This window comes from Platalea leucorodia (genome assembly GCF_965183815.1).
Source record: "Platalea leucorodia genome assembly, chromosome: 1".
NCBI classification, from domain to species: domain Eukaryota; kingdom Metazoa; phylum Chordata; class Aves; order Pelecaniformes; family Threskiornithidae; genus Platalea; species Platalea leucorodia.
In genome coordinates, this window is record NC_138823.1 from 29,592,806 (window position 1) to 29,614,601 (window position 21,796).

Below are 21,796 nucleotides of genomic sequence, written 5' to 3' on the forward strand. Positions count from 1 at the left end.
CAAGCACAACATTCTGGCATCCCAGTAGCTGAGTGAACAGATCAGGGACATTATAATTTTCATTTACTTATGGCAGAAAGCTTTTCAAGACAACAGCCAAAATAGCAAATACGGGTAAAAAAAAAAAAAATACTAGTACAACTGAGGCCAAAACCAAGCTTCTACAGACCAAAGCAGGAGCACCAGAGGTATTTAAATCTTTTGCAATTTAGATGAGACTTCTATTCTTCACAGCCTGATTTTGTAAAGCTCTTCTCTTCCTACCACTAGAACAGATTTTCATGGACTGCTGAGCCCAAAATGTGTAAGCTTACAGCAAAAGGCTTTAAGAAAGAAATGTCTGTTATTTTCTAAGCCCAAAAAGAACTGTTCGGGCTCCTTCCAACCAGTGCTGCTCACAGAGAATGGTGCGGATCCTGCTGGGATATTCTCAATTACAAAATTACAAAGTGAAAAAGCTAAAACCCCCAAACTACTACCACTTTTTATTTCATATTTTTAGATAATGAAAATTTTGCCTTGGTACACAGTAAATCTTAATGGGAAGATAGAGCTGTCTCCAAATTAATCAGCAATGACAGATGCCACAATCTAATTATAGCACTGAAATGTGCAAAGAACTATAATGAAAACTGATTACTATCCACATAATTTCTACAATTTTAATTATAATAAATACTTTAAATGACTGATTAAAGTATGTCACATTTGCCTACTCCATTCCTCATAAAAATCCTACAGCAATACAGTTGCTATGCTCTACATTTTTATTCCATTAGTTTACTTATTCCATACAAACTATTTTAAATTGCTTTTTCCAAATCAGAAAATTTAACTTGCATGTTACGTCTGTACGAAGATGCTTAAAGAAGTAACCCAAAATATCTCATCAGTATTTAAGCCACAAATAATACAGAAAAAGAAACACAACAGTCTTACCCCTTTGAAGATAAAAACAGTGAATAAACAACCAAAGACAAACACCCTGCATAAACTTCTCTCTTTTCAAAATCCTAAGACAACCCAACAAGCCCTAATATATGTCCAGAAAGTCACCATGAAGGGCTGATTTCAGGCTATGTGACAGAAAATAGAGGGAATCTCAGAACTCAGGAAGTCTTCAGAGAAAGTGATATGTCATCTGAATAAGCAGCATCTCCTATGCTATCTTCAGCTAAAACATTTAAGGATGATTATAGATGAATGAAGTGGGGCTACAGAGGTCTGAAGAGCCCAGAAAAGAGAAAGATGTGTACAGAACAGAAGCAAAGTTTTCTCCCCCAAAAAAGAATATTATGGGTTCCCCTGTGAAGGTCGACCTGGAAGAACCATACTCACCTGGGCACTGAAGTTCCATTTTGAGTTCAAAGCTTCCACCACCACCCTACAGTAGGGCACTCAAGCAAACAAACCCATTTTTGGTGAAGAGAATGATATACAAAAACTCTCTCGTGCATTTTAGGGACTTAGTATACTGAGTCCTAAGAGTTAGAGTTTTATGGTAATCATGGAGAAAATGGCTAGATAGAATCTCAAAAGAGCACTGAGTCCTTCATTTGGTGCCAAATCAGTTTCAACAATATCAAATTCAAATATAAGCAGTACTCCCAATATACAAAGTTCATGCACAGTGCATGCAAGCAATACCTAGGTGAGTACACACACACACAGCTAATTTTTATCAAACGGGAACAACTCCCCTGCATGCTCTTGGGCAGGTGGTGTAGGAATAACAACTCCCTTCTGCACCCCTCCTCTAAGCACTGCTGCACCCTAGCTCTGCATCCACACACCCTCATGCACAAGGAATTTGTGTGCACATGCTTAATTCAAGCCTATGCAAAAATAGCAGTATAGTGGCGTTGCCTCTAGCTTTCAGAGGCTGGCCCATAAAGCTTTATCACTTGATAAAACACTTACTTTACCAAAACAGGCTTTGCACATGGGTGAATATGTGTCTCCTTTTAAAACAACACTGCATATCTTTCAGTGCTCAAGTCACTTTATAAAAATCCACTCAAATTGACTTATATTCTGAATATGCTAACACCTAATCCGCACTATGGGAGTGGAAGACAGAAGAGCGTGTTCTGATGAGACTGGGAGAAGGGTGGGGAGAGATGCAAAATATTTAAAGAAAAAGTTTCGAAAACATAAAAGTCTAAATTGGGCCAGATGCTTAACTGCTTTGAGTGTCCCTGGGCATACAGCTTGTGCCTAATGAAGCAGTATTAGTATAGCCTTTCAATGTACACAACACATTCAGTTGCCCCTGACTCATCACTGAAAATAATTGGGCCACCCTAAAGGATATCAGATGAGTGCCAGAGATACGTGTCATTCGAGGTGTAAATGTCATAATTATTTCAACTAGGATAAGAAATGCCCAAAATAAAGCCCTTGTAAAGGCTGGCAACATAAAGTGCATTCTCATTTTGAAGACAAATGCATTTAAAAACAAAACTGTTTGCTTCTCAGAGTTGCAGTGTTTTTATCCGTAATTTACTGTCATTCGTTATTTAATTCATTTTAATTCTGGTAAATTAGTTTTATTTTGTAATCCTTCTTAGCAAGTCGATGTGACAGATGGAAAACTATCAGTATTAGCACTCATATTCTTCACTGTTCAGGGATTTTCATGGGGTTTCCAAACAAGAACGGATGGAATAATTGTCCTGCTTGTACAATATGATGTTTGACCCAGAAAGGAGCAGCAGCCATTTGACAGCATTACAAAAAAATGTTGTAGGGTAAAATCTCATCTCTTCTATTGCTGTTGAACTGGATGGAAGTTTTGTCACCAGACACACAGAAGTCTTAACTTGATAATTTCAAAGTGCCACAGTGCTTCAGCTCATAAGAACAAATTCTGCTTCCTCAGCATTCTTCTCTGCAGCGAGGGTAACCCTGCCTGCTACGTCATCTTAAGGACAGCAAGGAGCCTACTACAGCCTTGAAACAAGCAGGCGCAACAGCTTAGATAAAGCACTAGTGGTTGATTATTTTAGGTGAAAAGGTTTCAGATATGATTCTCCCAGCCAGTGACATTACGGTGCAAGTATTGTGCTTCACCATGGTGCATGGAAGGAGGATGAGAGACAATGGACATAAATTGAAACAAGGAGGTTCAGACTGGAGATAATGAGGATCTTTTTCACCATGACACTGCTTTGAGTAGGAGGCTGGATGGACTAGAGAATTCCCGAGGCCCTTTCCAACCTGAATCATGGTCCTGCATGTGCAGAAGGAATAGCAATATGGTTATTACTAGGACTGGCTCTGTGCATTTGAATGAATCAATGCAGCAATAGCTGCTGCTACTCCATCTGAAACTGAAGAGACTACATCCCTTTCTGCTAAAGTTTCTGATAAAAAGCTGACTTTGTAGCACACGTGGAGTTTTTAAGGCTTTATGTAAAACATTAGTCTTTATGAAAATAAACACACATCATACAGAGTAAAACATATGTACCCCTTACACAAACTTGAATTGCACATTCATTTACTATTTCTTCAATGGTCATAAAAGTCTTTCAGATTATTTGAATAAATGAGACATCAGAGGAATCTGACCTTGACATATCCTTAGTTTCAAATGAAACAAAAAAATAAGAGCCAAGAGTCATTTTAAGCACTATATATTATTTGAGTCTCAAACCAAGACATCTTTAAGGTGCGGTTTTTTTGTTTGGTTTGGTTTGGATTTTTCCCTAACATAAAAGTTCCTCTCTCTTTCCCACTTCTGTTTCAATAATCTGAATAAACATCGAGGAAAACTGATCATGGAGAACCTGTCACTGTGCCACAAATGCATAATGAATTCAGAAGAGTAAAAGAGAATTATTTTCTTACTCCCTTGATTATAAAAAACTATGTTGTTACTTGTAAAAAACAAAGAACAACATAAGCAGGAATGTGATTTTAAAATTGCAAATCACCTAAATTGTTTAATAGCTTCCTAGTTATTTTTCCACCATTCTAAAGAATTTGATAAGAGATAAATGATTTTCTCAAAAGGAACTGCTGACTCAGATTCCTAGAAGTGTTTCTTTTGGCACAAGTGTGCATCTTCAATCCTCTATAACATATAGACCTCAGTTTGGCTAGGATACTAGATGCTTACTTTCAGCACTTTGATTTTTAGCTTGTGTTAGAAAAGCATCAATCTGGTTGTTTATGCTGCAGCGCTCATCGCTGGCCTGGGGTGTAAGTGGCCACAGTGTCAGCGCTGGGGCCACAGCCCTTTCTCTCACACACATTGCTTAATGAGACAGCAGTGGATGTGCAGTGAGGACTCTGAGCAGGGAGAAGACCCAGGCTCTGACCACAGGCTGAGATGTCAGAACCTGCAGCATTGCAGAAAGCATACAGCAGGGAGCAGGATTTGACCCTGGAGGAAGTGGAGGGTGAGGAGGGCTGTTGAAACATAACTGCACTTGCAAATCCTGGGTTTCATACAGTAATTCTCTTTTGCAGTCTCTTTTCTTAGCCTAGAGGGCACCGACTGTTTTGTTCCATAGCAGCACACTTCCGAAGAATAACCTGTGCTCAGGGCATTCTTCAAGTAAGGGCAAATATCTGTGGAAACATCACAAGCAGAAGCAGGTCTTCAAACTGGATCTGCCACATATAAATCAAATTTTAGCATCCTGGTGTTTCCTGATGGCACTCTGCTAAATCACTGGAACTGAACCATAGATAGTGTTGTCAGAAGCATCCAAGATAGGCTAGAACACTGCCTCCGAAGAAGAAAGTCAAAAGATTTAAAATAAAGATATGACAGACAAAGAGGAACAGCAATACTAGGACAAATTAATTTTAAAAGGATCCCTTATTAAGCTGTTGAAAAACACCTAACATTTTCCCGCTATATGAGATTTAAAATCTTCACATGATGAAGAGTGCGTGAGCAAAAAACCAAGTTGTGATAGCCGTTCCCTGTTTAAAACTTCAAAAGGATCAAAGACCTCTTTGTCTTTTGCTTCATGCTCCTGGAATTGATTTCAGATTTTAGCACTGTCTGTATGGTTCTGAAAAAGGACGATCGTTGTCAACACAAATTAAGTTGCTGAATTTTTTATTTCAATTCCATACTAGTGACCAAAACACTTCTAGTCTTGACAGAGATTTCTCAAGAAACAAGACTGAAGCACTTATTTCAGCTCCAGCAGAGGAAGACAGACAAAGAGAAGGCCAAGGACCCAGTAGAGTACTCTGAGGAAAGTGATGAAAGAGAACACGCGCTTCCAATTACAAATGCAGAAACAAGTAAACAAAATCCCAGAAGTTTTATTAACTGGTGTTACTCTAAAGAACTTTCTTTTTGACAGATTGAACATCTCACAGTTACAAACTGGTAGCTAATGAGAACCAGTGTCTTGACATGTAGTTTCTGCTTTGGTACTCCAACAGGCAGGGCCCCGTGAAGCTCCCCCTACCACTACAGGAGTGGAGGGTGGGAGATGGTTATTCAGAGCAACCTATTCCCAGTTTCACCATCTGCTATCTCTTGTTTAATATTTACATAAAGCTTACAGAAAAAATAATAACTATGCATCCAGTAAGAAAACCGTGCATAAATATTTCCTGAAGCCAGGAATGTGCTAATTAAGGTGCACAGATATTTATCAAGAGACTTAAGAAGAAGAGAGAAAGGAAGGGACTTCGTTCCCTGCACTGGAAGATGATATCCTGGTGCTAATTCTCAGGAAATGTCAACCAGACAATAAACAGGAAAGAGAAATGCAGATAATTTCATCTGGGACTGAAGAAGAAAAGTCTTGCCCCAAGCCCTAACCTGAATGACTTCAGTAAACAGCTTCCAAAACACAAGCAGGAGAACTGCAGCTCCAAGAACTCCCAAAGATGCACCAGTCCCTAAATGATTTTTTTTGGTCAGTTAGCCACATTTGAAGGCCAGCTTTGATGCTGAAACTGCATCTTTATTGTTAAATACATTTTAATAATTTATTTTATGAATTTTTTAGTAAGTTTGATTCATTTTTCTAAATCTCTGATCCTAAATCTATTTTATTTTAAATCCTGTTACATGTAACACGACTGAATAAACAAGGCGTTCCTCCATACAGAGTTGGCAATTTTGAAAAACATCCCGGATCATCTCCTCCTGTTTCCCCCCGCCCTGAGTACTGAGTTGTAACAAGTTCTCCTGTGTTCGAGCTGCACAGCCAGGCTCTGTACAGATGCAACCTTCCCCAGGGATGAAGGACTAGCAAGGAAAGCCGCTGCTTGTAACACGGCACGGCAGGGGAGACGGGGATTTCCTAAATCTCAGTGTGCAACGGTTCAATGTAAGAAGTGGTAGCTCAGGGAAAAACTGAGGGAAAAAGTGGCTGTTTGCTACTCCATGAAAGCACCTAACACATAAATACTCAAAGAATAAGATGGAGGTTAATAAGTAAAATACTGCAGAGATGCTGGCCTTTGCTACAGACAGCTGTGGGAGCAGGGCAGGAACCACACCACACCTGACATGGAGCAGCACTGATGTTCTCCAGTTTAGCCAACAAAACTTCCTAAACTTCCTAAACTTCAAGGTATTACTCAGCTAATAAAATGTTTGTCTGTTCTTGTAATCCTTACACATCACTAATCCCTACTCATACAAGAGTCCTAGCTCTGATCTCTCTTGTCTCTGAACAAAGAGTAGTTCTGTCAAAATAAACAATTACAGCAGAGAAGCTGAGATCAAATTTGGGCCAATTAATGTGAGGTTCCCGTAACTTCCACCAAAGTGCCACTCATGCATTGCTAATGACTGGAGCCTCATTCTCCCATTTGTATCTTTTTCTTTTTTTTTTTTCCCTTTAGTCTTTATTATCCGCAGTCCACTAAACATCACCCAAATTTCTTAATCATAACACACCTCTTAATTAGACTTCGTCCTAAAAAATTATATTCTTCTGTGATACTCCTGAACACACCACTAAAATGTTTGCAATGAAGTAAAATACTTTGCTGACACCATTGCAGGGTGGATCCAGGCTCTGTCTTCTCCCTGTTACGTTTCATTTCAAAGGACTTAAAGATTCCTAGTGTTATCATGCAGCATCTTCTCCCAGTCCACAGCCCAGTGTCCTTCACTGGACATCTTCTAGGATGTCAGAAGCAGAAAATGCTTTTCTTTTAAAGACTTTAAAAGAAAATGGTCCCCCTTTTTGGACACAGGCTTAATGATAATGTACTTACACATACACTTAGAGCTGTATGCATTTTTTCATAGTGTTTACCAGATAACTGATGTAAATGACTAAACAAATTTTGAAGAATGGACTTGAATTTGTGTTACACAAAAAAAAAGAAATTTCATTCCCTCAGCAGGAGGATGGTACTTTCATTTAGTCTTTTCATCTTAACAATCCTTTATTTTCTTTATTTTATTATGGAATAGAAAACACATATCCCATAACCTAATGGATAAGATAAACTCACAGGAGATTTGAGTTTGAATCTCCTGACCAGGAGGAACTGAAGTTCAATATTTTTTGTCCTGAATGTATGCTTTGTACTCTGCTCTCCTGTATACAAGGAGTGACATCCCTAGTGACATACCTCAAAAGAAAGCAGCTGCCATATTTCAATCTTGTCCAAACTGATGCATTTAGGACACACTGATAACGCTTACTAGATCTGTGTCACGGAGACAGAGCCATACCTAAGCTCTGGACCTTAACCAGACATGAAACCAAACTGAGGCGTTTGGTCGTATTAAACCTGAAGTATTTCTGTGCATTTCCAGACAAACCTTTGTTAAAAAATGGTGCACCGAGGAAGCTTAAGTATCACAATCCAACTAAAAATCAGCAAGGATTTTTCAGTCTCAACATTTTGAATTGAGATTCGAGCCATAGGAGTCTCAATTTATGGGAAGGTTGGGATGTTAGCTGAAGAGTGGCATAATTAAAATCAAATACATTCTTTCACAAAGGAGACTGCTATGGATGAACAAGAATCTTTGATGCCAGAGACAATGAAATATAGATTATTTTAGAAAGTTTAAGGGTTTTCTTTAGCTATTTTGAATTATAAAATATCCTATATACCAAAGATAAACATGAATTTGTAGAAAAGTTTCAGTGGAGGGTGAAAAAGCAAAGTGTAATTATAGGGCTGAAGAGATCTAATTTCTTTTTATCCATTGCTCTAGAAGATATGCATTATAGAATTGTGTGAGTTATATTTAATAGAAGCCCAAAGCTATTGCTATCAGAGGGGAACTTAGGCTTTTCCAAAGCAGCTTATTCTAAGTGAAATTAGTAGAAGAGTTGAAGAAACCTGATAAGTTTTCTCGGGGCGGGGGGGGGGGGGGATATCTTTTGGGGCTTTGGAGGGGGCTGCCTTATGAAAGTCATGATAATTAAATTGATCCAACAAAAGGTGAAGTTTGCTGGACATATTGGTTCATTAGGAGTGTTTCCTCTAGAGGTTTTCATTCTGCATTTGTTCATAAGTCTGACATGCACAGACATCATAACAGCCTCAAACCAGAAACGTTCACTTTTTTATTTTCCGTAGTATCTCGTGGCCAGGAAGACAGAGCTCCTGCATGGCTAAAGATGATAATGCAGGACTTCTTTTTACTCTGTGAAGCAGGAAGATATACGAGGTATACACTGCCTAAAAAAGAAGGTATAAATCTTATAAATTAATGCAAAAGGAGTAGAGGGGAAATCTAGAAGAAATAGAATTAGGTACTGGGTTTTCAGCTCATTCAGTTTCAGGCCTCAAGGACCTTTTTCACTGTGTCAGCAACAGGAAAATATCCTGGACATTTTGCTAGCATTTCAGAAGATTTGAAGAAAGATCACAAATACCTTATCACTGTGAATCCCAAACCACTATGGCATAATCTGAAAGGGGGTCCTAAAAATGTACAAACATATTTCACAAATTTACCAATATCCTTGTGCTTGTGACTCATGTTGCAATTTGACAGAATAAGCCTGTTCTAGCCACTTTTAATAACTATTATCAAAATTTAGCAAACAAGTGCACTTGAGCAAGCATGTTACTATGCTAATTATCTTAGTAAAGTAAACTACCTTAGTCAAAGATACACTACAGTTTCAAGGTAAGAAAGACAACATTCATAAGTTCATGAATAAATTTAGCAGATAATCCAATTAAATTGTCAGTCTGATGCTACAGGGCAAGGGATCTTGCATGCTTTTTTGCTTTTGCAGTGTACATTTTTCCATCTACTCTGCCTCAGAGACCACCTTTGTAGCTTTGGATTAATCAAGTAAATGCAAGTGGTTTTTTTTTAAAGAAAAAAACCAAACAAACCACAAATCCAAATCCTCTTCTGGCTTAAAAATTGTTCCACTGAGTCATACTGAGAAGTTTCATCATCTGAAAAATTAAATTAATCAACTATAGATTAAGGAATCTTTTGAGAATACAAAATCTGAAACATAGCTAATAGCATCCTGGCTTGCATCAGGAATAGTGTGGCCAGCAGGACCAGGGAGGTGATAGTGCCCCTGTACTCGACACTGGTGAGGCCGCACCTTGAGTACTGTGTTCAGTTTTGGGCCCCTCACTACGAGAAGGACATTGAGGTGCTGGAGCGTGTCCAGAGGAGGGCAGCGAAGTTGGTGAAGGGTCTAGAGCACAAGTCTTAGGAGGAGTGGCTGAGGGAGCTGGGGTTGTTTAGCTTGGAGAAGAGGAGGCTGAGGGGAGACCTTATTGCTCTCTACAACTGCCTGAAAGGAGGTTGTAGCGAGGTGGGGGTCGGTCTCTTCTCCCAAGTAACAAGCGATAGGACAAGAGGAAAAGGTACCAAGCTGCGCCAGGGGAGATTTAGGTTGGATATTAGGAAAAACTTCTTCACTGAAAGGGTAGTCAGGCATTGGAACAGGCTGCCCAGGGAAGTGGTTGAGTCCCCATCCCTGGAGGTATTTAAAAGACGGGTAGATGTGGTGCTTAGGGACATGGTTTAGTGGTGGACTTGGCAGTGATAGGTTAATGGTTGGACTTGATGATCTTAAAGATCTTTTCCAACCTAAACGATTCTACGATACATTCTTGGAGAACACACCTTCACCTTCTAGCTGATTTTAGCGATCCACAGTCAGTAGTAGTAGTTTGTTATAAAAAAAAGACTTTAAAGAATGCATTTTCTCTGTAAATTTTTAACATGTCTGTTAGTGTTTTCAGCATTTCCTAACATGATCTGGATTTCTGACTGACAAAGAATAAGGGAAATAGCAGCAATAACTTCATAACTTCTCAGGATGGCCTCTGTCCTGAAAATACAAGCTGCCTTTTATATTTTATCAAAGTAAAATCTATGCATAAACAATTAAAGTTTTCCCAGATTTAAATCATATTGTCCCCAAATCTCACAAGCGTATATATTAGTACTAGAGTGGCATATGGAATACTATGAGCACCTGGAAATTTACAGAGAGAGAAAATTTGTTGAAAAGTATCCCTTGTATAATATAAAAGATGGATGACATTCTCATCATAAGCAGAAACAAGCTGAACATCTGTCCACTCCAGAGAACTAACTTCAAGAGAGAGAGACATCAGGACATGGTTTGAAGAAAGTGCATTTCATGAGTCCAAAAAATGGTGTATGCCAGCTACAGATAGATAGGAAATTCACTCAGAGGCAAAATCACAGCAAAAGAAAAAACCTCAATACTACACAAAACATGACTATATTTATTTATCATCAATTATTACATTTCTCTCAAGTGTTTCAGGCTATTTCCAAGTCTTTCATTACCTCCTGGGTAAGGATATCTTTATAATATGAATATTTGGGAAGTCTAAAAAGCTACTTGGAACTGTTTGTTCATTTGGCAAGACAAAAATTAAACCTTTTATGCAGTGCTTCGTATATCAGACATAGACTTGTCTCATCATACAAAAGATATTAAAGATTTGCCAGCTTACTATGTTTCCAGGTCAGAAAGTAAGAATGAACAAAATTACTCTTGCTTTGAGAAATAGAAGTTTTGTAAGAACTAGAAAATATATATAAAAAATTAGATTTTTATGTGACACTTTGGGCAAATTACATGAATTTGGTATTATTCTTCCATGAGAAGACTATGGCAGCCAAAGCAGATGTCCAGCTGCACACTGGGGTTTAATATTATCAGCATGTGAATTAAATGGTCTAAAAAGCATGAATTTAGCTGTCTTCTGCTGGACAGACTTTTCTTGACAAACTGGTACCAGAACAATCTGCTTTTAAGGAGCTTTCAAGAGAAAGTGTTACTTTTATAACAATGAATGAGAGATAGTGAAATTTCACAAGCAAGAAGTTGGGTTAGGGAAGATGTGATCCCATCCCTGTATATCCTATCAATTTGGAGCCCATGGTACAGAGCAGAGCAGTCATCACTGGTGGGACACCAGTGGTTCCAGCCATCCAAGCTCCTGCAATCTTGGTGTGCACTGAGCAAGAGAATCCAGTGATGGGTAGCACGAGTGCCTACACATCAGGTGTACCTAACTATGGCACAGGGGAAATATCTTGTTCAAAAGTCTTGTATTTGGACACACCTCATCTGTAGGATTGTATCGCTGTCTCTGCTCCAGAGTTCACACAGCCACAGCTGGTCAACCATACAAACCCTACAAACTTGCAATCCCATGCAGTGCAAAAATGTTTTACTCATAACAATGCTATTGCCACATAACAGTAAGTGCATACAATGACCTCAGACAGCTCTGTGGGCACATGTGAAATGCTCATAAAAGTTTACAACACTTTGCAACCACACTTGTTACAAATGGCAGACCAAATTTTACAAATGTTGAGTTAAAAGACTTTCTGAGCAAGAATGAGACTAAGCAAATTCAGAGTTCTCCATATATCTTACTTCAAATATTCTGGCAGAGAGAAACCTAGGATTGTTTAATTGAGCACAGTGTAATATCACAGGGAATACCTGAAGCAGTATTCAAGAAGTACCGAAGTAGGATCAAAGACTATAGAGGGATTACAAGGAGCAACACTCCATAAAATGAAATGCAACATTTAAGAACCAAGTTTCAGGAATGGAACTCATAAATCCAAATTAGGAGCCTAATTACCTTCTTTGTTGAACAAGAAGACCTAGATTCTTTTAAATATGGTTTACAAAACACATTATGCTAAACAAGATGACATTTCCCAAGGCAACTGGAAATGCTGGAAAGCTGCCTCACCTCTTCCTGCATTTAGAACATGTTCTCCTCTCCTTTTTCACCTGTCAGACCCCAGAGCTGGAACTAAATGAAATATGGCAGAAACATTTGAAGTGAAATTCATGTTCACTAACTTTAGAATGCATAGTATTTTTATACAGGCGTGTTTAGGGACCTGGTTGACAGAGACCCTTTGGAGGCAATACTGAAACGCAAAGGAGTCCAGGAAGGCTGGATGTCATTCAAGAAGGAAATCTTAAAAGCGCAGGAGCAGGCTGTCCCCATGTGCTGAAAAATGAGCCATTGGGGGAGAAGACCGGCCTGGCTGAACAGAGAGCTTTGGCTGGAACTCAGAAAGAAAAAAAGAGCGTTTATGACCTTTGGAAGAAGGGGCAGGCAACTCAGGAGGACTACAGGGATGTTGTGAGGTTATGCAGGTAGAAGATTAGAAGGGCTGAAGCCCGGCAAGAACTTAATCTGGCTACTGCTGTAAAAGACAATAAATAACGTTTCTATAAATGCATCAACAACAAAAGGAGGGCTAAGGAGAATCTCCATCCTTTGTTGGATGCAGGAGGAAACATAGTGACAGAGGACAAGGAAAAGGCTGATGTACTTAATACCTTCTTTGCCTCAGTCTTTAATAGTCAGACCAGTTGTTCTCAGGGTACCCAGCCCCCTGAGCTGGCAGACAGGGATGGGGAGCAGAATGAAGCCCCCATAATCCAAGGGGAAATGGTTAGCGACCTGCTACACCACTTAGACACACACAAGTCTATGGGGCCGGACGGGATCCACTCAAGGGTACTGAGGGAGCTGGCGGAAGTGCTCACCAAGCCACTTTCCATCATCTATCAGCAGTCCTGGTTAACTGGGGAGGTCGCAGTTGACTGGAGGTTAGCAAATGTGACATCCATCTACAAGAAGGAACGGAAGGAGGATCCAGGGAACTACAGGCCTGTCAGCCATCACGCAGCACGTACAGGACAAGCAGGGGATCAGGCCCGGTCAGCACGAGTTTATGAAAGGCAGGTCCTGCTTGACTAACCTGATCTCCTTCTATGACAAGGTGACCTGCTTAGTGGATCAGGGGAAGGCTGTGGATGTTGTCTACCTGGACTTTAGTAAGGCCTTTGACACCATTTCCCACAGCATTCTCCTGGAGAAACTGGCTGCTCACAGCTTGGGCGAGTGTACTCTTTGCTGGGTAAAAAAGTGGCTGGATGGCTGGGCCCAAAGAGTTGTGATGAACGGAGTCAAATCCAGTTGGCGGCCAGTCACAAGTGGTGTTCCCCAGGGCTCAGTACTGAGGCCAGTTCTGTTTAATATCTTTATCAATGATACGGACGAGGGGATCGAGTGCACCCTCAGTAAGTTTGCAGACGACACCAAGCTGGGTGGAAGTGTTGATCTGCTGGAGGGTAGGAAGGCTCTACAGAGGGATCTGGACACGCTGGATCGATGGGCCGCAGCCAGCTGTATGGGGTTGTCCTGGTTAATAGAGTTAATTTTCTTCTTGGTAGCCGGTGTGGTGCCGTGTTTTGGGTTTAGGATGAGAAGAATGTTAATAACACACTGATGCTTTGGTTCTTGCTAAGCAGTGCTAAGTAGTTGCTAAGTAGTGCTCACACTGGTCAAGGACTTTTCAGCTTCCCATGCTCTGCCCATGTGTATATAAGCTGTGTATATAAGTATATGCTCAGTATATAAGCTGTGGGAGTCGGCCGGGGGGCAGCGACTGCTGCTTGACGGATGTGCTGGGCATCAGTTGGCAGGTGGTGAGCAATTGTACAGTGCATCACTTGCTTTGTATTATTATTATCTGTTCTTATCTCAATCCATGAGTTTTCTCTTTTTACCCTTCCGATTCTCTCCCCCATCCCACCAACAGGAGAGTAAGCGAGCAGCTGTGTGGTGCTTAGCTGCTAGCTGGGGTTAAACCACGACAGAGGTTCAACAAGGCTCAGTGCCGGGTCCTGCACTTCAGTCACAACAACCCCAGACAACGCTGCAGGCTTGGGGAAGAGTGGCTGGAAAGCTGCCTGGCAGAAAAGGACCTGGGGGTGTTGATCAACAGCCGCTTGAACATGAGCCAGCAGTGTGCCCAGGTGGCCAAAAAGGCCAATGGCATCCTGGCTTGTATCAGAAATAGTGTGACCAGCAGGACTAGGGAAGGGATTGTCCCCTGTACTCAGCACTGGTGAGGTCGCACCTTGAATGTTGTGTCCGGTTTTGGGCCCCTCACTACAAGAAAGACATCAAGGTGCTGTAGCATGTCCAAAGAAGAGCAATGAAGCTGGTGAAGGGTCTGGAGGACAAGTCTTCTGAGCAGCGGCTGAGGGAGCTGGGGTTGTTTAACCCGGAGAAAAGGAGGCTGAGGGGAGACCTTATTGCTCTCTACAACTACCGGAAAGGAGGTTGCAGCAAGGTGGGTGTTGGTCTCTTTTCCCAAGTAACAAGTGATAGGACGAGAGGAAATGGCCTCAAGTTGTGCCATGAGAGGTTCAGATTGGATATTACGAAAAATTTCTTCACTGAAAGGTTTATCAAGCATTGGAATGGGCTGCCCACGGAAGTGGTTGAGTCACTGTCCCTGGAGGAATTAAAAGACGGGTAGACGTGGCATTTAGGGACATGGTTTAGTGGTGGGCTTGGTAGTGCTAGGTTAACAGTTTGACTTGACGATCTTACAGATCTTTTCCAACCTAAATGATTCTATGATTCTAATTTTATTCTCCCTTTAAAAGCTGTAGAGAGAAATAGGTACTTACAGCATGATTCACTGGACCCATTTAAGGCATCTATAATACTGACCTGTGACCACTGTGTTAGAGGTCAGTCTGGACAATTAGTCCCACTAGAAATATCTCCAGTTGGTTGAGATGAATCCTACATGCACTATTAAAACCAGTGTGTATACCTCATTGTCTATATACAAATAAAGAAATTTAGGGAAGTAGCAAAAACTAAGTGATGAGTCAGTTTTCCAATTAGTAGATAGTTCTGAGATTACTCTTCTTGTCAATTAATTGTTGTTAATTAGACTGCTGACGGAGTTCAGAAAGCCAGCAATTATGTAGCCTGAAAAGTCCCAGGAGGAACAAGCGAACCAAGAACAGCCAGCAATTTTTTTTAGCCAGTCTGCCTTAATAAAGAGGAGCGTATTAGTTTTCCATATCTTCACCAAGTGGAAGCTCAGGCATTTCTTTTTTTTCCCCCACTGACCTGTTGACACTTACCCCACCAAATTCAACAGAACCTGGCAGTTGTTTATAAGAGTCTGAAACTCCAAGTAGCGCAGCTGAAGTCCTAGATTCTGATCCAGGCACGACAGACAACATAAGCGTCATCAGGTCTGTGAGCAGAAGGTTCTCACCTAACAACTCCTTTCTAGAGTTAAACAGAGTGACACTAGCAAGGTAGTGATCCCTAGCGTCAGCCTTTTACATCCTGGCTTCTTGTTGGTGTGCTTGCTCAACGCCTTAAAGTTTAAAGCTGCTTCTCACCTGTGTCTTTCATGACACAAAAAAATACCTTAGATGAAATATTGGGATAGAAGCCATTTTATACCTCCTTGCTGAAGCTGAATGACTATCCTAGAAGAGGTTTACATGGTCAGATACAATTAGTAAGACGGTGCTAGACTCTACAGCTCTACAAAGCTATCTTACGACTCTTGTTCATATTCTCATTTTGCTCTTTAACAGAAAAATATAAAAAGCATCACATAATGTCTTGTAATCCATTTATTTCAATCAGATACTTCAAAGTATAACCTTGTCTCTTTATGAGAAGAAAAAATATTGTGAAACCACAGATTTTTTTATGTAATTCTTTTAGAGTAATTACAGGAATTGACAGAGGAAGTTCACTGCAAGACGTAAATATACACATTTTAGACATCTCGATTATATAAAATTCTCAAACCCCTATGCAGTTATGAGAAAACAGATCAATTATTTACGCTCTCTCCTGGCTATACACACTGAAATTTCTTAATTAAAACCAAACAAACATATTTAATCTATACCAAACTTCACTTTAATTGACTGTGGACATGAAATGATTACTGAGAAAATACATTGCAATTTTGCTTGTATGAATTTAAAAAAAAAAAGTAATTTCTTAGTATTTCAAGTTCCAGGTTTTTACTGGGCTAATTAGATCCAATTTGACAGAGTTCCCTTCTTGTCATGATACTCTGAGCCAGCAGCTAAAGAAAAAAGCAGAATTTGTTCATGACAAGATAGAAAACACTTTTTGCTACAAAAATGGAATCCATCTTTTCAAATTTGTTGCCACTCTGCTGTGCATGGCAGTAGAGATCAAGAAGGCACTTACAAATAATGGAAAACAGAATTCCAGTGGCAGTGAATTTTTACAGACATGCTTGACTAGAAAGAAAGATGAATTTATAAATAAGGATCCTTTTCCTGGGTTTGTTCATCAAAGATAGCTGCAAGGTATAATACACAGGAATAGCTGTCAGTAGAGGGGTAAGGCTGTCTAAGTGTTATTTTAATAACAAAAAAAAAAAGTGTTTCATGGTAAAAGACTTAAAATGTTTTATGTTCACGTAGAAGCTTTTTCAACATTATAAAAACAATACACAAAGGAAATTTTTCTATCAGAAGTATTAAGGCATAAAGTCTCTTTCATGAGATTTCTGAAGATACTTCATTTAAAGTCTAATAGTTTATTCTAAATAATAGAGAGGTTTTAAAAAAACTAAAAAAAGATTAAGAGGTACATTCCAATCTTACTACACTGTAATAGAGTGAACTGTCAAATGCCCTCATGTAGATGAAAGATATGTTGAAAGACAAATTCCTTCTTGAAAAAGTTCCTTAATGTAGTGATATCAGGTTGTTATGCATATGGTAATTGTGTAGTTTAAGCATAATGAAAAACCCTTGGGACACAAAATTGTATGAGACCAATGAAGTCTTATTTCACATCTTAAAATTTTAGTTATCTTACCTTATAAATTATTCATTGTGAATACTTTACAGCTTTGTTAAGCTGTTGGAATTTGGGAAGAGGATTTTTTTTTTTCTTTATGAAACTTCCCATGACAAGCACATACCCAACATTACCTTAAATAAATACATGTTATAATATATTATTTTTTATGGTATGGCCAGACCTTGCCTAAGTGTCTCCAAACTGATAATGAAACTACTCTTCCTTGCTATTAAGCTATTGTGTTTTTTTAAATCAGAGTATAGAGTGATAATATGGAAAAAAAAAAAACAGAAACATGAGGGGAAAAAAAAGGTAGAAAAATTAAATTCCCTAGCAGATGTAGTGAATGACCATAAGAAACTACGTATCATTCATTACATTGCATGTGTATGAAATGTTGTTAACCAACCATGGCACTCTTACAGAGAGTCTTAGAAATTCACACTAGAGCTGAACCTATGTGAGTTTGTCATGGTTTAACCCCAGTCGGCATCTAAGCACCACACAGCCGCTTGCTCACCCTCTCCTCTTCCCCCTGGTGGGATGGGGGAGAGAATCAGGGGGGGAAAAAAAAAGTGAAACCCATGGGCTGAGAAAAGACAGTTCAATAGGACAGCAGAGGAAGAGAAAATAATAATGATGATAAAAAAATATACAATCCAAGTGATTCACAATGCAATTGCTCACCACCCACTGACCAACGCCCAGAACATCCCCCAGCAACGATCACTGCCCCCCTGGCCAACTCTCCCCAGTTTATATATATACTGAGCATGACAGCATATGGTATGGAATATCCCTTTGGCCAGTCTGGGTCAGCTGTCCTGGCCGTGCTCCCTCCCAGCTTCTTGTGCACCTGGCAGAGCAGGGGAAGCTGAAAAGTCCTTGATTTAGTATAAGCACTACTTAGCAAGAACCAAAGCATCACTGTCTTATTAATATTATTCTCATACTAAATTCAAGACACAGCACTACACCAGCTACTAGGAAGAAAATTAACTCTATCCCAGACAAAACTGGGACAGTTATACTCACATAAACCAGGGTCACACTGGAATTAAGGAGTGATGTTATTCCATACTACTAACCTGGTGAACAACTCTGGTGGTGGCACTTCTACATACACATACACACCCACCCCTTGCTTTTCTCGGCTTTGTAATATCTCCTTTATGAACTGCAGTGGGTCTTGATGATAAAAATACCTGTGTAAGAGGCTGACATTGAGCAGGGAAACATTAGTTTTGAAATGCAAGGAAACTGGTCTTTGTTAGATTCTCTGCATTCAGACCATATACCCAATGGGCAGTTCATTCCAATATTTCCAAGAGGGAATTTGAAAGCCAGTTCTGAAGCAAATGTAACATCCTCCAGGAGCACAACAAAATTAAAACAGGAGAAATGTCCTGGGTACCAAAGATCACTGGCTTTGGCTACCCCTAACCTTGTGCATAGACAAATTTCCTTGAAAATCTGGGAGAGGCACAAAGAGAATATCAAGTCCCAACAAAAAAGCATTTGGGATAGATCGTCTACTGTTACTGGCTAACGTACTCCACTGCCTTATATCAGGTCCCCACCATGTAAAATTCAGCCTGTGTTGTCGCCAGACAAGAAAAGAAATATAATGTGGGGATTGTGCAATTGCCTTGATTCAACCGGTTTGTATGCTTGGACGTTTTTAAGTTCTCAAAGAATTCCTGTTCACCTATTAGTTTCCATCAGGAAGAATGAAATAACAACGAGGGTATTAGGGTTTTTTCTTTTGAGTAGAAATGCAACAAATATATTTCCACAAGTAAATAGTTCAAAAGCACCATTCACAATTGGCTTTCAGCATGAAATAGCAGAACACACAAAACATTTTGGAACGTTAGTCTGGTTTCATACGGTGCTTTTCAAATGTTGTGATAAGAGGTCTTTTCAAAATAGAAGACTGAACGATGGAAATGTATTGACTGAAGGCAAGATCTGCCTTTTTTGTTATTCCATATGTCGTTACAAGCTTTTGACATTAGAACAAGTTTTATATAAATGATGTACTCTGCAAGAACTGCCCTTACTCTAAGAAAAATATCAGAAGCCAGTCAAGACAGCAAGGCAAAAAGCAGTCTAATTTAAAATCTGCCAGAAATACAGAGCCCTCCTGGTGAGATTCTCTGTGACAAGGTCTTAGATATGAGATCACATCCAAAGCCCAAGTTCTGTATAGAAGTTACAGCTTCAACTCAATACCTTTTATAGCCCCTCTCTTTTACCAGAATTGAATTATATCTAATAAAGAGCAAACTTTATCTCTGTCTGTCGCTGAAGAAGCAAGTGCTGCTGAGTCGTACGGAGACTTAACCAAGGCAGTAACCAGGGCAATTCACTTATAAAGTGTTAACCTGGCAAAGACAGCAGAATACTGTAATCAAATTCAATAGGATTACACCAGCAATTAGGCCCAGAGGTTTAGATTCTCTGCTGTGCTATACCCTTTAGATTTGTACATCTACAAAATGCCTGCATGGGAGATTCTAAACAAGATTAGAATGGTAGCATTTTACGTCATGGTATAATGGCATAAAAGCCACATTGCTGCAGAGACTGTATTCCCTCTTGTATAGCCTTTCTGGATCATAAATCTAGGCCTCCTGGTTGAACCTCTTGCATCACGGAGTCCAGTCCCCTGTCAACACAGCCACCTATCACTCTGTCATTGGTGCATTTAGCATGATCTGCAAAGCAGCTAGTCTCTTTGCCCCAGTGCTGTGATCAGAAGCAATTCCAGAACCCCCCCCCCCCGTCATTGCAAATCCAGGTTTGTTCATGGCCAATCTACACCTAACATCAGGTAAGATAACACAAACACACAGATACCTTAATGATCTGTCTTATATTTAACAAGTACTTATTATACACAAAATGCTTTTTTAAAATGAATATACAGAAATCCAGGTTATCACATAACCTCCAAAGCATCTCAGGTTCATTAATGGCCATTATGAGTCCTGCTACTCTTTCCTGTTGGTGTCTTATCACATGGGTACCAGAGCCCAGAAGCTTCCTCTTCCATTCTGTTGTAGAGCACAAGCATTTTTCCTTTATAATGGAGAAGGGCAATCATTTCAATGATACACTAGAGACCACATGCTGACTCAGCAGCAAAGATGAGCCATCCAGCATTCACAGCCACTCCTGTTTGACCAAAAGCTCTGGAGAGCCCCACCACTGTGTAAGAAAGACCCTCATAAACACTAATCTCTCATGAGGATTACTAGGGTGCTGGAGAAGGACATCTTGTTCTGTCAAGATCTTCAGAAGTCTCTTGCAAAGTGGAAGGGTACCTTTAATCATAAGAACTGTCCTTCCTCAGCTTTCTCATCCATCCTCAGCTTTCTCATCTCATTTCCCTCTGAACTCAGAGATGGTATGCAAAGCATTTGTATAGGTGGCCAGTTTAGAATGGTTGCCTGAGACCTCAGAACTGTCCTTAGACAAAGAACAATCCCTCAAAGTATAACTTCCTATCCTTTAAAACAGAATAAGTTTTCGAAGTACAGGACAATCAACAGTTTTCAACTTGTGAAGACATTAAGGGTACAAAAGAGAAGGCCTAATGACTTTCCATGCTGATTTACTTTTGAGGGAGATAAAGATTTGTACGTTAAATGAAACTCAGCATGAGGTTCACATCAGCTAACCTCATACACTTAGACTGGTATGCCTTTAGAGTAAGTCATCTGACCTATTTTAGGAGATGAGCTGGCCTGTAAAGATCCTTGTTTCTTTATTTCTGTTTCCAACAGAAGGAGTCTGATATAGTAATCTAAGATTTAGATGTCTAGGCTTTAATTGACTAAGAGGTGACTCTCACGGGCAAAGTACTGTCACTCAGAAGAAGTACCTCCAATGGTAGAATTCAGCATATCTAATAATTTGCCTTCTCCCCAGTATCACTTAAGCCTACCAGTAACATTGCCTCAAATGCAGCATATTTGAAGCTGGACTAGCAAAAGGTGTATCAGTGAATTAAGGGCTTGTGAAAACAAATATTAAACCTAGTAATAAACCAGATTTCTTCCTTTCTTCAACTGTTTCTGTGCATACTATTGTTGGTCTACAGGCTTCTCAACTCTGCTGTCCCTAAGACTTTTTACATGTCTGAAGATTTTAGTTCAGATGTTTTTTCCAACCAACCATTTTCACCAGCATAACGTCTTCAGGTGACAAAAACCCAAGCAAAGTCTAGGGTTGAAACTCAAGTCTCTGGAGACTTGCTGTGCTAAGCTTCTGTGCTAAGTTTTACAGCTTCTGTGCTAAGTTTTACAGCAATCCCACATTGTCATCACTGTCAACGGCAGACAGTGGTGGAAAACAAGGCCCTACTATCTTCTATATCATAAATCTGTCCTCAAACTTAATAGCACAGGTACTGTCACTCACTAATTTTAAGACACAGAATAAACCATAAACCAGGATTCTGGCACTGACAAGAGGAATAAAAGGGGATCTCGGATCTGACCTAAGATCTCCCTCTTTCTTGTTCTGGATAAGAAGGTGGTATGTCCCTGTATTTTCCCCCCAACAATCACTGATTTTTCCAGCGGAGCAAAGGAAAACAAGGAGAGCTGAGGAGAACAAGTCTAGCCCCACTGTACTCAGACAACACCTTTTAACC

The 21,796-nt window shown here is 39.8% G+C and overlaps 1 protein-coding gene across 1 annotated transcript in view; it reads left to right on the forward strand.

The window, feature by feature from the left end:
- Positions 1-4,336: 4,336 nt before the first annotated feature.
- Positions 4,337-21,796, forward strand: part of CNGB3 (cyclic nucleotide gated channel subunit beta 3) — a gene marked incomplete at its 5' end in the record, with an annotated part of 130,461 nt that continues 113,001 nt past the window's right edge. The window contains 2 exons of the mRNA XM_082315882.1: positions 4,337-4,406; positions 5,098-5,268. Coding sequence (XP_082172008.1) covers positions 4,337-4,406; positions 5,098-5,268 — 241 coding nt within the window. The remainder of the gene's footprint in view (positions 4,407-5,097; positions 5,269-21,796) is intronic.